The 16,309-nt window shown below is 41.0% G+C and overlaps 2 protein-coding genes across 3 annotated transcripts; one reads left to right on the top strand and one right to left on the bottom strand.

Annotated features, from left to right (window-relative positions):
- Positions 1-1,182: 1,182 nt before the first annotated feature.
- On the bottom strand, positions 1,183-15,013 carry LOC121853535 (putative inorganic phosphate cotransporter). Of its 2 annotated transcripts, XM_042347734.1 has the most exons (14): positions 14,888-15,012; positions 10,524-10,585; positions 7,780-7,846; positions 7,383-7,601; positions 6,600-6,700; positions 6,062-6,139; positions 5,590-5,745; positions 5,174-5,261; positions 4,813-4,969; positions 4,232-4,448; positions 3,175-3,307; positions 2,606-2,761; positions 2,414-2,499; positions 1,183-2,160 (listed from the first exon to the last, which is right to left on the bottom strand). In XM_042347734.1, exons 3-14 carry the CDS (start codon positions 7,826-7,828, stop codon positions 1,954-1,956), a joined length of 1,647 nt encoding a protein of 548 aa, XP_042203668.1. In that variant the 5' UTR covers positions 7,829-7,846; positions 10,524-10,585; positions 14,888-15,012; the 3' UTR covers positions 1,183-1,953. The 2 variants fall into 2 exon arrangements, with proteins under 2 accessions (XP_042203668.1, XP_042203667.1); XM_042347733.1 differs by lacking the exon at positions 10,524-10,585 and having other exon boundaries at positions 14,888-15,013.
- LOC121853462 (casein kinase I-like) lies at positions 9,658-10,260 on the top strand. Its single transcript, XM_042347606.1, has one exon. It carries the CDS (start codon positions 9,658-9,660, stop codon positions 10,258-10,260), a length of 603 nt encoding a protein of 200 aa, XP_042203540.1.
- Positions 15,014-16,309: the final 1,296 nt, after the last annotated feature.

Here is a 16,309-nt window from a genome sequence, read left to right as displayed (position 1 = left end):
TTGGAGGTTTTATTAATACATTACACCAGAAAACAAGAGAAACAATATTTGTAATACAATACCATAATACAATAAAGTACACATTATGGTATGAACTACAGATATAAGATTATTATATAGTCCATAATATAATAGAACTAAGAGGGTAACACAAGAAGCCAGAAGATGTCTGGCGTCAGGTTGTATTTGGGTGATTAATCTAAAGTTTATTCACTGAAATTTTAATATATAGAAAACTCCTTATTTTTTAACTAATAATGGAACTACTGTAGTATGTGGTCCACAGAGCTGGTGCTACGGTAGTATGTGGTCTACAGAGCTGGTGCTACTGTAGTATGTGGTCTACAGAACTGGAGTTACTGTAGTATGTGGTCTACATAACAGGAGTTACTGTAGTATGTGGTCTACATAACTGGAGTTACTATAGTATGTGGTTTACAGAGCTGGTGCTAGTGTAGTATGTGGTCTACAGAGCTGGTGCTACTGTAGTATGTGGTTTACAGAACTGGAGTTACTGTAGTATGTGGTTTACAGAGCTGGTGCTACTGTAATATGTGGTCTACAGAACTGGAGTTACTGTAGTATGTGGTCTACAGAGCTGGTGCTACTGTAGTATGTGGTCTACAGAATTGGAGTTACTGTAGTATGTGGTCTACATAACAGGAGTTACTGTAGTATGTGGTCTACAGAACTGGAGTTACTGTAGTATGTGGTCTACAGAGCTGGTGCTACTGTAGTATGTGGTCTACAGAGCTGGTGCTACTGTAGTATGTGGTCTACAGAGCTGGTGCTACTGTAGTATGTGGTCTACTACAGAGCTGGTGCTACTGTAGTATGTGGTCTACAGAGCTGGTGCTACTGTAGTATGTGGTCTACTGAGCTGGTGCTACTGTAGTATGTGGTCTACAGAGCTGGTGCTACTGTAGTATGTGGACTACAGAGCTGGTGCTACTGTAGTATGTGGTCTACAGAGCTGGTGCTACTGTAGTATGTGGTCTACAGAGCTGGTGCTACTGTAGTATGTGGTCTACAGAGCTGGTGCTACTGTAGTATGTGGTCTACAGAGCTGGTGGTACTGTAGTATGTGGTCTACAGAGCTGGTGCTACTGTAGTATGTGGTCTACAGAACTGGAGTTACTGTAGTATGTGGTCTACAGAGCTGGTGCTACTGTAGTATGTGGTCTACAGAGCTGGTGCTACTATAGTATGTGGTCTACAGAGCTGGTGCTACTGTAGTATGTGGTCTACAGAGCTGGAGCTACTATAGTATGGTCTACCGAGCTGGAGTTGTGTCTACCAGGATATTTACACTTTAGCATCCATGAACCTAACCTAGGTTATGTTATATTAATGGATGCTTTAGTGTAAATATCCCGGTAGACACAACTCCAGCTCGGTAGACCACATAATATAGTAGCTCCAGCTACAATGGGAATTATATAACAAAATAATTGCCAAACAGAAAAATACACATACACTCTATGCTCCGTTCTCATGAACCAATCAAAACCAAGAACATATTTGATCAATGGAGCTGATTGGCTGGCGGGACGAGATGCATTGGGTAACTACAGCTCTTCATTACTTAATCTGTTTTCTTTATATTCTGCAATCGACCTATCACAAACTTGCTCTTATCTGGTGCGGCTAGAGATCAACCAGGAGTTTGCTTTTATCTGGCCCAGTTCTAGGCTTGGAGTGAATGAAGTATATAGTTCTTAATCTGATAAAAATTAACCTATGCACAGACTATACAGCTTTAAGGGTTATATGAGGCGTGTGTTCGTTGTTGGTTTCAAGACCACGCAAAGCTAAATTTAGGCTTCGTAACTGTCTTCAGTACTTTCCAAAAATGATTTTACGGTTCGTTCTTGACCTCACTACCCACCCAGAGCTTATTTTAGGTTTCGTTCTTGGCTTTACTACCCTCCAAAGCTTATTTTAGGGTACATTCTAGGCTTCACTACTTTTCTCCTTCGGAATGAAAGTCAGGGCATCATCCAAGAAGGCTTCTGCCTCAGGTGAGCCTCTCTTCTTATCGGTGTCTTCATAGTTCCACTTCTGAATGGATCCGGAAGCGAAGATAAGGAAGAAGACCTCAGTGACGATATATATTGGCACACACATCCAGAACACCTTCTGCCACTGTCCCATGGTTTGCTGGCGGGGAAAACATGATAGTTGAAGCACTGAGCCTAAATTGAGCCCTACTGAACGTTACTTAAAGATTCTGATAGTTGAAGCACCTAAAAATCAGCCCTGCGAAATTTACTTACAAATTCATATAGTTGTAGCACTTAAAACAGATAAAAACAAAAACAACAAAAACATTACAACTACAGACCATTAGCCAGCTGACTATCATGTTTTTTGTAGCTGACTATATGGTGTAAGTGCTTCTGAGTGTATCTACCTGGTTCAGAGTGAGAGCTCCCACTATGATGGGCACGATGACGGAGGCCATATTGGCACAGGTGTTGCCAATCCCACATACTGTACCTGGTGAGATAATTTAAAGGATTAGGGATGAGTTGGTAGCTTGGTAAAGGTGTTGGCAATCCCACATAGTGTAATCAACGTGGAGTGACCCTCCAGCTGTACTAACCGACGAAGTTGGTGGTGATGTCGGTCTTGTTGGCGAAGAGACCAGTGGTGATGAACCCATTAAGAAGGAAGCCGAGACACAGGAGGAAGACTGCCACGGTAGGATCACACCCGGAGTACGCCACGGCCAACAGGTTCAGTGCAGGACCGAACATGGCTGCCGGGAGGAGGATATTCAATGTAAACGTTAGATTAAGAGGTTGAAAATAGAAAGGCATAGACATATCACCAGAATTGATGGAAATCTTGCCCATGAACCGATAACAGGACAGTAGGCATAGATATCCACCAATAACAAGACAGTGGGCGTAGATATCCACTGATAAAAAGAAAGTAGGCGTAGATACCCACCAATAACACGACAGGAGGCATAGATACCCACCAATAGCATGATAAGATGCGTAGGCACTAACCAATAGCATGACAGTAGGCGTAGATACCCACCAATAACATGACAGGAGGCATAGATACCCACCAATAGCAGAACATTAGGCGTAGATACCGACCAATACCAGGGCAATATAGGTGTAGATATCCACCAATAACAGAACAGGTGACGTAAGCACTCACCAACAGCACTGAAGATTCTACGGATAGTGATGACAGAGAGGAGCTCCCGGTCCAGCACCATGTCCGCTGCCGTGGCCGACACAACAGCACCCAGGTACCGACACAGGAAGGGCAAGGCGGACAAGACACCGTTCTGTAGGACACGTTTAAGTTATGGCTAAGTTATGTTACGTTAAGTTACGGCTAAGTTATATTACGTTAAGTTCCGGCTAAATTATGTTACGTTAAGTTATGGCTAATTATGTTACGTTAAATTATGGCTAAGTTATGTTGAGTTACGTTAAATTACGTCTAAGTTATGTTACGTTAAGTTATGGCTAAGTTATGTTACGTTAAATTATGGCTAATTTTTGTTACGTTAAATTATGGCTAAAACAATAAACTTCATGGGGGTAAGGCAGAGCAGGACGATCTAAAAATCCCTGTACCTTCCACACACCGAACCCTAAAGCACTACTCATACGAACAGCATAACTTACCCATGAAAACCTCAAGCATAAGAGCAGCATAACTCAACCAAACAACATCAATCATACAAGCAGCATAACTCAACCAAACAACAACAATCATACAAACAGCATAACTCAACCAAACAACATCAATCATACAAACAGCATAACTCAACCAAACAACAACAATCATACAAACAGCATAACTCAACCAAACAACAATCATACAAGCAGCATAACTCAACCAAACAACAATCATACAAACAGCATAACTCAACCAAACAACAACAAACATACAAGCAGCATAACTCAACCAAACAACAATCATACAAGCATAACTCAACCAAACAACATCAATCATACAAGCAGCATAACTCAACCAAACAACAACAATCATACAAACAGCATAACTCAACCAAACAACATCAATCATACAAACAGCATAACTCAACCAAACAACAACAATCATACAAACAGCATAACTCAACCAAACAACAATCATACAAGCAGCATAACTCAACCAAACAACAATCATACAAACAGCATAACTCAACCAAACAACAACAAACATACAAGCAGCATAACTCAACCCAAAAAAGTATCCTCACCTCACTAATGGAGAAGCCTAATATATTCTGCATGTAGGTCGGGATGTAGGAGAAATAAACACTAAATCCGAACGAATTCCCCACTTCACATACTATGATGGCCCACAGTGGTAGACTTGTGACCATTTCCTTCCAAGGGATGGAGGAAGGGGGCGTGTCCAGGCCTTCAGGAGTCTTTACCTTCTCTTGTATGTAATCTAACTCCTTCGGGCAGATCCTGTGGAGATACAGTGTTCTTGACGAGATCCCGTATATGATGTATCGTTGATGTATCGTTTTATGTATGGATTAAGTGGGATATTTATACATGGATCAAGAACACTCATACATGGACCAGGGACACTCATAAATGGACCAGACACTCATACATGGGCCAAGGACTCTCATACATGGACCAGGGACACTCATGCATGGCCAGGGGCACTCATGCATGGCCAGGGGCACTCATACATGGGCCAAGGAAACTCATATATGGACCATAAACACTCATACTTGGCCCAGAGAGACTAATAGATGGACCAGGGACATTTATATATGGACCAAGAACATTTATGCATGGACCAGGGACACAAATGACGTACCTGGGGTGTTTTCCAGGTGTCTCATACATAAAGGCGAACCAGGTGAGACAGGAGACGAGGGACAGGGCGCCCGTGACATAGAAGGCGGCGTCCCACCCAAAAGATTCAATCACCAAACCACACAGAGGCATAGTGAAGGTGATGCTGAGGTTGTTGCCTGTGTGTGTGTGTGTGTGTGTGTGTGTGTGTGTGTGTGTCGGACAAGAAAACAAACATATAAGTTTAGTAAGCATAAGGAACTAGATAAAAACAGAATCATACCAAAAATAAGAAAAATAAATAAATAAATTACTAGATATTTCAGATATAGATAAAAAATAACAATAAATAATTAGGAAAAAATAAGTTACTAGATACTCACAGAAACAAACATAGGCGATGAACCTAGACCGTTCCGTTGGGGGCATCCAGCGTACCATAAGAGGGAACAGGCAAGGGATCGTTGAGCCCTAAGGGAGGAGGGTAAGGGTTTTATTTACATATATTTTAAGGGTTTCAAGGTTATATAGGTACTTGTCCTATTGTGATCCTTATCTCTAATCTTAACCTTACTTTACCTAACATAAGCTAATTGAATTTAACCTAATATATAATTGATATTAACGCAAATTAGCTTGAGAGTCCTTAAAATTACCCTGAAGGCAAATATTACCCTGAGAAAGTCCCTAAAATATCCCTAAAGGCGAGAATTACCCTGAATAAGTCCCTAAAATATCCCTAAAGGCGAGAATTACCCTGAATAAGTCCCTAAAATAGCCCTGAAACCCAAGAACTAACCTGAAAGAGTCCTTGAACGACTCTGAGAGCAATGACGAGGCCGTAGTGTGTGCGGGCGGCCAGGGGCGTGAGTATGGCAGACACGCCGCCTGCCAGGATGCTAAGCCCAAAGACGATCCGTGTCCCATACAGCTCTGCCAGTCTCCCCCCAAGGATCTGCAAAGAAGACGCTCTGATACTGAAGGATACTGTGAAGGATACTGAAGGATACTGAGGAAAGATAATGAAGGATACCGAGGAAAGATACTGAAGGATACTGAAGGATACTGAGAAATACTGAAGGATACTGAAGGATACTGAGGAAAGATAATGAAGGCTACTGAAGGATACTGAAGAAAGATACTGGAGGGTACTGAGGAAAGGTACTGAAGGTACTGAAGGATACTGAGGAAAGATACTGTAGGATACTGAGGAAAGATACTGAAGGTACTGTAGGATACTGAGGAAATACACTCAGTTGAAGGAGACTTGCCTGAGTCACACAGTAGCCGTAGAAGAAGGCGCCGAGTACAAAGCCCTGTGTCACCTCATCCCAGTCCAGCTCTCCACCCTGTAAGGCGTCACCACTGTTACCAACACGACACACTTCAACAACTAAAGTCCTAAATTCACGTACAGTACTTTAGACAACAACAATACAAGAACTTAAAGTAAATGTGGACGTGTGATGACTATACTGTAGGGTGTTGAGGAGGAATATTACAGTGTTGAGGATTATCTTAAAAAAACAAGAGTTGATTCTGTTTACTCGTTTAGGGGTTTTGGTAATTCTAGTTTCCGAGGAGTTCAACACAGGCGTTTCCCGTGATAGGATACGTGACTAATATCATATCTCCTTAAACTTATACCAAAACGAGATTAAATAAAAATACTTTATCCAATCAATAACAAGATTACAGATAAGAATAAGTATTATGATCGATAAAAAATATATATTTGAATAACTGTTTTTCTTGTGGCCATGAAGTCTTAATTTATCTCTAGATTGATGAGTTATCTCCATATCTCACCGTCATGACAGAGTCTACCAACAGCACCGGGGACTCTGTGGTCATTAACTCACTCCCATCTTCCTCCTCTGGGGCCAACTCTCCAAGCTTGGTCACGTTGGCTGAAAGAACACAGCGAACAGTGCAGTGTTGTTGAACAATTGGTACAAGATACAGCATTGTTGTATATTTCTCAGGGAAACAGTAATAGTATATATCTCTCAAGGGTACAGCAGACAAGGGAGAGTTCTGAATATTTCTGAAGGATACAGTAATTATTATTGAACACTTATGAAGGTTACAGCAATGTTGTATAATTATTTCTGAAAGGTACAGCAGACTGAGCAGCATTTTCGAACATTTCTGAAAGGTACAGCAGACTAAGCAGTATTTCCGAACATTTCTAAAAGGTACAGCACATTACTGAATAAGGGATATTCGTAATGGTACTCGGGGTCTTTAATAGTACTGCCGTGGTCACTTCATCCCTTTGTTCCAGTATAGTAAAAGGCATCACTGTTGAGTATTAACAAACAACAACACACACTAACAGTTCACTAACCGACAACTGCTTCTCTGATGGATGAAGTAGGAAGAGGAGGAGACACACGGGAGAAGGAAGATGAAGAGTGGAGAGTGTCATTGAAGAAGGAAGAGTCATATAAGAATGAGGAGAAGAAGAGGAGGAGGAGGAGGATGAACCAGGGAAAAAAGGAGAAGAAAAAAGAGGATAGAAAGGAGAAAAAGAAAGAAGAAAGAAGGAGGAAAACAGACTTACAAAAACCAAGAGAAACATTAACTTACTATAGGGAAAAGATGGCTCCTCGTACTCTTGACTGACGGACGAGATATTGGAGGACGAACTGGCGGACGAGGAACATTGTGCCTGGACGTGTATGGTGGTGTTTGGGTTATGACGCACCATAGCCACTATAGCAACAGAGAGATTGACTCGTACCATCACTGCATTCATCATCCCTAGCAGTGCCAACAGTGCCACCGATATCCTCGCTGGAATCCATCCTATCGAGGGCAAGGGTGAGGTGTAATACAATACTGATGCAATACAATAATAATAATAATAATAATAATACAATAATACAACAATACAGCAGGGCAGAAATACAATATACATGTATATGGGTGTGTGTGTTAGAGGGTTGGGTATGTATGTATGGTGAACCGATAAATAAGACTTTACCAAAAGCTCTGGACACGACACCACACGACGCAAACTTCCCATCCGCCATCTTGAAAGGTCTCTGTGTCTGGTTGGTAAGGGAGACAAATTAATACGTCAGCTGGTTAGGTTAGGTTAGGTTAGGTTAGGTTAGGTTAGGTTAGGTTAGGGAGACACATTAATATGTACTAGGTATGTACTTAAGAATAGACATACATACATACACTACCATCTACACTACACTAACCACACTACCATCTACACTACACTAACCACATTACCATCTACACTACACTAACCACACTACCATCTACACTACACTAACCACACTACCATCTACACTACATCAACCACACTACCATCTACACTACATCAACCACACTACCATCTACACTACATCAACCACACTACCATCTACACTACATCAACCACACTACCATCTACACTACACAACCATCACCACTACACTACTAACCAGCCATACCAACCACACTACCATCTACACTACACTAACCACCACTCTACACACATCATATCACACTCACCATCTACACCACATCTACACCATCAACTACACATACCATACACTACACCAACCACACTACCATCTACACTACATCAACCACACTACCATCTACACTACACCAACCACACTACCATCTACACTACACCAACCACACTACCATCTACACTACATCAACCACACTACCATCTACACTACATAACCACACTACCATCTACACTACATCAACCACACTACCATCTACACTACATCAACCACACTACCATCTACACTACATCAACCACACTACCATCTACACTACATCAACCACACTACCATCTACACTACATCAACCACACTACCATCTACACTACACTAACCACACTACCATTTACACTACATAAACCACAAACCATTTACACTACACTAACCACACTACCATTTACACTACACTACATCAACCACACTACCATCTACACTACATCAACCACACTACCATCTACACTACATCAACCACACTACCATCTACACTACATCAACCACACTACCATCTACACTACATCAACCACACTACCATCTACACTACATCAACCACACTACCATCTACACTACATCAACCACACTACCATCTACACTACATCAACCACACTACCATCTACACTACATCAACCACACTACCATCTACACTACATCAACCACACTACCATCTACACTACATCAACCACACTACCATCTACACTACACTAACCACACTACCATTTACACTACATAAACCACAAAACCATTTACACTACACTAACCACACTACCATTTACACTACACTACATCAACCACACTACCATCTACACTACATCAACCACACTACCATCTACACTACATCAACCACACTACCATCTACACTACATCAACCACACTACCATCTACACTACATCAACCACACTACCATCTACACTACATTAACCACACTACCATCTACACTACATCACTACATCACTACACTATCACCCACCAAACTATTACCAAAAAATTCCAACCTTACTAAATACTGTACTACACTCGACCTTTTACTGTCAAACGGTCTTTTTCCCAACACGTGAAGGAACCTCTAGTAGTGTGACTGGTGTTCCAAAATGGAGACACTCAAAGTTATAAAAAAATCCTTCGTTTGTGGGTTGAAGAAAGTCCGGCGACTGTGTCACTGTTGCAAACCTGGCAAGTCCAGTTCCCCCTTACCTGCCGCCCCAGTCCAGAGTGCAGCCTCTCTCCCTGCCCCACACTCCCTTCTCCACTCCTTCGTCTTCCTGAACTCCGAGGAATTACAAAAAATTCCCCGTATGACGAGCGTGGGGGAGGGGTCGTATGGGGTGGTGGAGATGGTGTAATATAACGGAGCTAACATGGTTTTGAAAAGGCACAAGAAAGTGACATACGAAAAGTTTATAGAGGAACATTCGTTTCACGTAGCCCTAGACGGCGCCGGAGGAGCACCCCGTGTACGGGCAGTCTGTGTAGAGGAACGTGCCATGATCATGGACTACACTGGCATGTCCTATGATCAATACCTCCGCCGCTGCTCACCAAGAGAACAGTTCCACTCATTGCTAAAAGTCGCCGAGGCACTCTCTGCTTTACACTTAAAAAATGTAATTCATAATGATTTAAAGGAAAACAATATTACAATCACCTTCCCAGAGGGCAAGCCCGTACTCCACATTATCGACTACGGCTTGGCCACAAAATCCGGAGTTACGGTGAACCACGGTCAACACCGCAAGGGTTGGATGGCGCCGGAGCTTTACACTGGAGGATTCACCTCGCCCGCCTCGGACACCTACTCCTTTGGGAAGCTCGTTTACGGTGTGGCCAGACGTCTGCCGGAAACGCCGACCAAGAACTGCCTCAACGAGGTAGTGGCCATGACCATCATTGGCGTCCCTCTCCGGCGACCACTGGCAGAAGTCATAAGTCACATGTACGCCTTTCTGCCCCAAGCTAACTGACCCCCCCCCCTCACCCCGGGTAAACTGGGGAATATTGTGTGTACAGCATGTGTAACTATAAGAATGAAAAATAAAACAATAACATTAATATTTTTTTTTACTTCTAATATATATATATATATATATATATATATATATATATATATATATATATATATATATATATATATATATATATATATATATATATATATATATATCTATATATTTCATTTTTAGTCCATATAACACGCGGACTTTGAACATATAATCAACGACCTCACCAGCCAGGACTCGAACCCTCGACCTAATGCATGGGACACAGGTCACTGACCCACATCAGCTCCTGGGGGGCGAAAATATAATAATAATAATAATAATAATAATAATAATAATAATAATAATAATAATAATAATAATAATAATAATAATAATAATAATAAGAATAATAATAATAATAATAACAATAATAATAATAATAATAATAATAATGATAATAATAATAATAATAATAATAATAAAACTATTATTATTATTATAATAATTCATAAAAATTAATAACAAAATACTAAAAATACAAATAATAATAATAATAACTATTATTATTATTATAATAATTCATAAAAATTAATAACAAAATACTAAAAATACATATTAAATACTAAAAATAATAATAATAATCATAAATACTGTAAATACAAAAACGAAAAAATAAATCAAGAATGACAAACGATATACATTATGTATGTTGTGTTGTCAAGTAAGAGAAACAAATGAGACCCTGCAATTGTGTGTAAATGAGACAGAAAGTCAGATCAGTAACCTGGGACTTGGTCACAATTTCTGTGATGCCATATGGCAGCAGGGTCTACCATTAGACAACACATTATGCTTCCAATATCTTTCCAGGCAGTAGTACCTCCCTGTTTGGTAGCTGCCTACTACCTACTACCTACTACTTTAATAGTAAGATTGTGTTATGTTCTGGCAGGTAGTGATTAGTCTCACCATTAACAATATCTAATAATAATTATAATAGTAATAATAATAATAATTAATAATATTGCTTTTGTATTAACTTGAAAAATAATGTTCTGATCGAATCATTGGTTTTGACTTTACAGTAATCTATCAGGTGTACCTCTCTCTCCCTCGTCACACACAATATTCTTTGTCACGTTAGCAGAACCCCAGGCAATATCACAACCCCGTTACTATAGTCCCTGCCTGCCCCTTTTTCACATTGCTTCGTTAGTAGGAGTTCAGGTAGTAACAGGGACTCATAACAGAGCAATTGGGAGCTTTGTTCAGTCATCAACTGCCTTATGCGTCAAGTTGTTAGTTAATTGTGTTCCTTGTGATGTGTTCAGCCTTGATAATTGGGGCTATCCTGTTAATGTGTGTGTGTGTGTGTGTGTGTGTGTGTGTGTGTGTGTGTGTGTGTGTGTGTGTGTGTGTGTGTGTGTGTGTTTAAATAATAATAACTAATGGTTTATTAAGATAACATGGCAGCCAGAAGCCTGAAAATATATACAGTAATAAACAGAGATAATAAGTTACATATGGAGAAATCGGGGAGTGGGTCACTTGATTGACAAAGATCTGGTTCTGTGGTAGCTGCTCTTATTGACAAAGATCTGGTTGTGTGGTAGCTGCTCTTGTAAACAGCTTTGTGAACTTAATAGTGGCGCCAACACAGCCCTTCTCACTGTTCGCTGTTGTACCAAGATGCTCAAGGCCGCTCCATCACTACAGTTGCAGATGTGGTCCGGGTAGGTCCTTCAGCTCACACAGTGTGTTGGAGATGGTTCTTGTTCCTCATGTGATGTCAGTAGTTGGGAATTCATAGTTCCTCACCTGGTGGAGTATGGAGTCCTCATTTATCTCCTGATGTAGTTTGGAGTCTTTCTTAGCTTCTCATCCTTTTGTTGGTGGTGATGATTGTACGGCGTACCCTGGGTGTGTCAGGTCAACACTCTCCAACAGTTGTTTCTTTCGAGTTGAAATTGTCACTTTGGTATATCAGTTGTGGGTTGATGGTCAATTCTTGCACTGTGCTGTTGGTGGGAGGATGTTGATAAATGCAGGTGGGGAAGGCCCGACAGACCAGGCTGGCAGCTGTCTCCATGGCCTAAGAGACCACGGCCGCCTTAGCTGAGTAGAGCCAAGTGTGTGTGTGGGGGGGGGGGATGATAGTGTGAGTATGTGTCTGTATATATGTATGGATATATTTGTGTGTATTAGTGTCTGTATAAGTATGTACCTAACAACGCACATAAACTTATCCTCGCGTGTTTAAACCCCTTCGCGTGTGAGAGGCCAACACAACACTTGAGTTTCCTGATGTAACTTTAGCGATAACAGCTCACCAAACACTCTAATAACACGCCATTATTTATTTTATGGGGATTAGCCCACCCGGGCACAGGTCACTGACCCACATCGGGGCCTGGGGGCGAAAATTTAATAATAATAGTAATTCAGAGTAAATAAAATTTATAATAAAAAGTAAAATAAAATAATAATAATAATAACAACACTGTAATAATGATAATAAAGAAAAGAAAAACAATAATCAATAGTGAGAAACGCTATATGTATAGTATGTTGTGTTGTCAATAGTAAGAGAAACAATTGAGACCCTGCAATTGTGTGTAAATGAAGCAGAAAGACAGATCAGCAACCTGGGACTTGGTCACAATATTCGTGATGCCATATGGCAGCAGGGTCTACCATTAGACAACACATTATGCTTCCAATATCTTCCCAGGCGGTAGTACCTCCCTGTTTGGTAGCTGCCTACTACCTACTATCTTATGTAGTTGTAAAATCATTGTCATTTTCTACCATCTCTCGCTTCCAACTCGAGTACTTGCTTAATCTCTCACATCTCTCATTAATCATTCATGCTATTGTAAATGACATTGTTATCTCTTACTGGTCGTTTGAAAGAGGCAGTAGCGTAAATGGTTCAAGCGTACGATTGGTGTGAGTTTAGTGTGAGTTTTGTGTAAGTCTTGTGTAAGTTTTGTTTAAATCTTGTATCTTAGAATTTTTGTCGAGTAGGGATGTAAGACTTGATGTAATTGGTCAGTGCAGTGGCATTAAGCCAATCACTAGTCGTGTTAAAGTTTTACGACCCCACAGCGAAAACTCTATTTAACGGATTATATAGAGATGAAAGACCGTTATATCAAGGGTCCATTAGATGTGAAACCTCTATCTAACGAACTATATAGAGATGAAAGTGCGGTATATCGAGGGTCCGTTAAATGTAAAACCTCTATCGGATTATATTGAGATGAAAGTCCGTTATAGGGAGGTATATTCAGTATAGTGGCTGGCTGGGATGAGATATTGACGAAAGACCAGGGATAATAAAAGGTTTTACCTGTAATGATGTGTGACGTGTGTTGACGCTCGGTAGACATCCAGTACATACATGATAGATCCAGGGCGACAAGTGGATGGGAGGGACACACAGGGTTGAGTTGACAGTAGTGATGGATGGGAGGGACACACAGGGTTGAGTTGACAGTAGTGATGGATGGGAGGGACACACAGGGTTGAGTTGACAGTAGTGATGGATGGGAGGGACACACAGGGTTGAGTTGACAGTAGTGATGGATGGGAGGGACACACAGGGTTGAGTTGACAGTAGTGATGGATGGGAGGGACACACAGTTGAGTTGACAGTAGTGATGGATGGGAGGGACACACAGGGTTGAGTTGACAGTAGTGATGGATGGGAGGGACACACAGGGTTGAGTTGACAGTAGTGATGGATGGGAGGGGGTTGAGTGTAGTGATGGATGGAGGACACACAGGGTTGAGTTGACAGTAGTGATGGATGGGAGGGACACACAGGGTTGAGTTGACAGTAGTGATGGATGGGAGGGACACACAGGGTTGAGTTGACAGTAGTGATGGATGGGAGGGACACACAGGGTTGAGTTGACAGTAGTGATGGATGGGAGGGACACACAGGGTTGAGTTGACAGTATTTCTCAAGTGTTTCAGGCGACACAGAACTCATCTTAGGAGAAAATATAACACCTCACCTGGTGTCAGTGTCTGGCAACATTACTGCGTGAAGTCACTGTTAAGTCCGCGCCATGCCTCGACCAGCACAAAAAACCTTCCCTCTGGTCTGTAACTTCATTACTACATTCCTGTTGGTCGAAGCATGGAACGGACCTAACAGTGACGTCACGTAGTAAAGTTGTCACGTCAGGTAAATGACAACCAATCAGACACCGACACCAGGTGAGGGGAGGTGCACCCGAAGTACACAAGTGCCTAACTTCCTCTACATAAACATATATCAAGGTTAAGAATATATCCACCATGACTCATAAGTCATAACTTTGAGATCCCGATCAATGAGTCACACACACACATATATATACAGACATACATACACCAACACACACACATATACAGACATACACACACATATATACATACACAAACACACATATTCACGAGTAATAATTCTGCTTTAAGGAAAGAAATAGGTGCAGTAGAGCACTACGGAGCTGTTTCACACTATGTTACATACCTTGAGACAATAACGATTGGTAAAGTTATAAGATCAACATTCCAATAAGACGACCTATTGAGTAGAAAATACCAAGAAGAATTTTACCTAGAAAAATGAGGTGATAATGGCGGGAACAGCGGCAGTAACAAGTTGTGAAGGCGTTTCCTCCCTCCTTCACTAGACACAGCTCCGGCCTTCCTCTACAGAGTCGAAGGAAGGACTAACTAAACTAGATCATGGACGATGGTGCCTGGCATTTGCCAGGCTGGCTGGGGTGTGTGGTCACATCTGTATTACGCAGGCGCAGAGTAATTCACTAATAATGATGGTGAGGGGGACGAATGTGTATTATAATAAATTATTATTAATTTATTCTCAATATTTATGCGATCTCTATCTTATTTCGATGAGGGAAATATTTTCATGTGGTATTGACCTATTTTAGATGTGATTTCTACCCATTTGTATATGATTTTACTTATTTTAGATGTGATTTGCCTATTGAAGGTTCACATTACAGGGATATTTATTTCTACCTCTGTGCTTGTAAACAAAGCAACAGGAATGTCAATACACTCAGCCAGGCAAGAGGTTCCCGCCCACGAATTCTTCAAACTTCACACGATGGATTTTTCCACGTAAATATAGATGTCTGGACGTAGCTAAGTGACTCACTTGTACTAAAGCTCGCACTCACATACACATGTTGCAGTTTCCAGTTACCTGTGGAGTCACTAATTAGAGGTGAACTGAAAGCAACATAGCTCATAGCTTGGGTATATCTAGAATCTTAGAGTACACTTCTCAGTGGCTCAGAGACAGGAGGAGAATTAATGATAGCCAGCTACTGAATTGATGACTCTGCGGTCAGGGTGTGAGGGAACAGTGTCAATACACTGTCACAAGTCCACTTGATGACTACTCACGGCTCATAGGAAAGTTACCCTGGGTGATATAATTATATAAACCTAATGTATGTAACCCACATTTATACAAATATTGCTGTTAGACACACACACATCATGAGTGTGTCGGGCTTACACTAAGACTCAGCCTTGATTACTGTAGTTAGGTTGACAGCTCCAAGTACACCAGACAAATCGACGAGTTAAAGAGTCACCCAAAAATCTTACAGTAATTTTTTCTCTACGTACTAATATGTGTAGTACATGTATTCTTAGATATTTAACTTAAGGGAATAAATTAATCGCAGAAGCCTTTGAGAATGTGCTCCAGGTGCTCGAGTTAAGTTTATAATATATGCATCAGGTGTGTTAAAGTTAGGTTAGGTTGAGTGGTTATTTAGTGTACAGCACCTTCAGACCTCACAGAAAATACATTTATTATGCAGTGAACCAAGTTATACACAAACGTGGCCTTACATTCCCCGTCCTTCTCTCATACCGGCAGGTGAAGTGAGTAGAGTGTATGTCGTGTTGACTGTAACCTTCATCATGTAGAGCAGTATGTGGTTCATATCCTTCGGTGTTCAATTAAAATATGTTCAATGTAGAATGTGTGTTTTTA

Source organism: Homarus americanus, unplaced genomic scaffold (genome assembly GCF_018991925.1).
Source record: "Homarus americanus isolate GMGI-L3 unplaced genomic scaffold, GMGI_Hamer_2.0 scaffold4896, whole genome shotgun sequence".
In the NCBI taxonomy this organism is placed as follows: domain Eukaryota; kingdom Metazoa; phylum Arthropoda; class Malacostraca; order Decapoda; family Nephropidae; genus Homarus; species Homarus americanus.
Note: the sequence above shows the minus strand (reverse complement) of the source record. Positions and strands in the feature narration are given on the sequence as shown.

Coding starts and splice junctions, on each gene's coding strand:
- LOC121853535 (XM_042347733.1), bottom strand. CDS start 7,828: ATGGCGGATGGGAAGTTTGCGTCGTGTGGTGTCGTGTCCAGAGCTTTT. Junction 7,602..7,779: donor TGTCGTGTCCAGAGCTTTTG/GTAAAGTCTTAT, acceptor TGCCCTCGATAG/GATGGATTCCAGCGAGGATA. Junction 3,308..4,231: donor TAGGCTTCTCCATTAGTGAG/GTGAGGATACTT, acceptor CGTGTCCTACAG/AACGGTGTCTTGTCCGCCTT.
- LOC121853462 (XM_042347606.1), top strand. CDS start 9,658: ATGGTTTTGAAAAGGCACAAGAAAGTGACATACGAAAAGTTTATAGAG.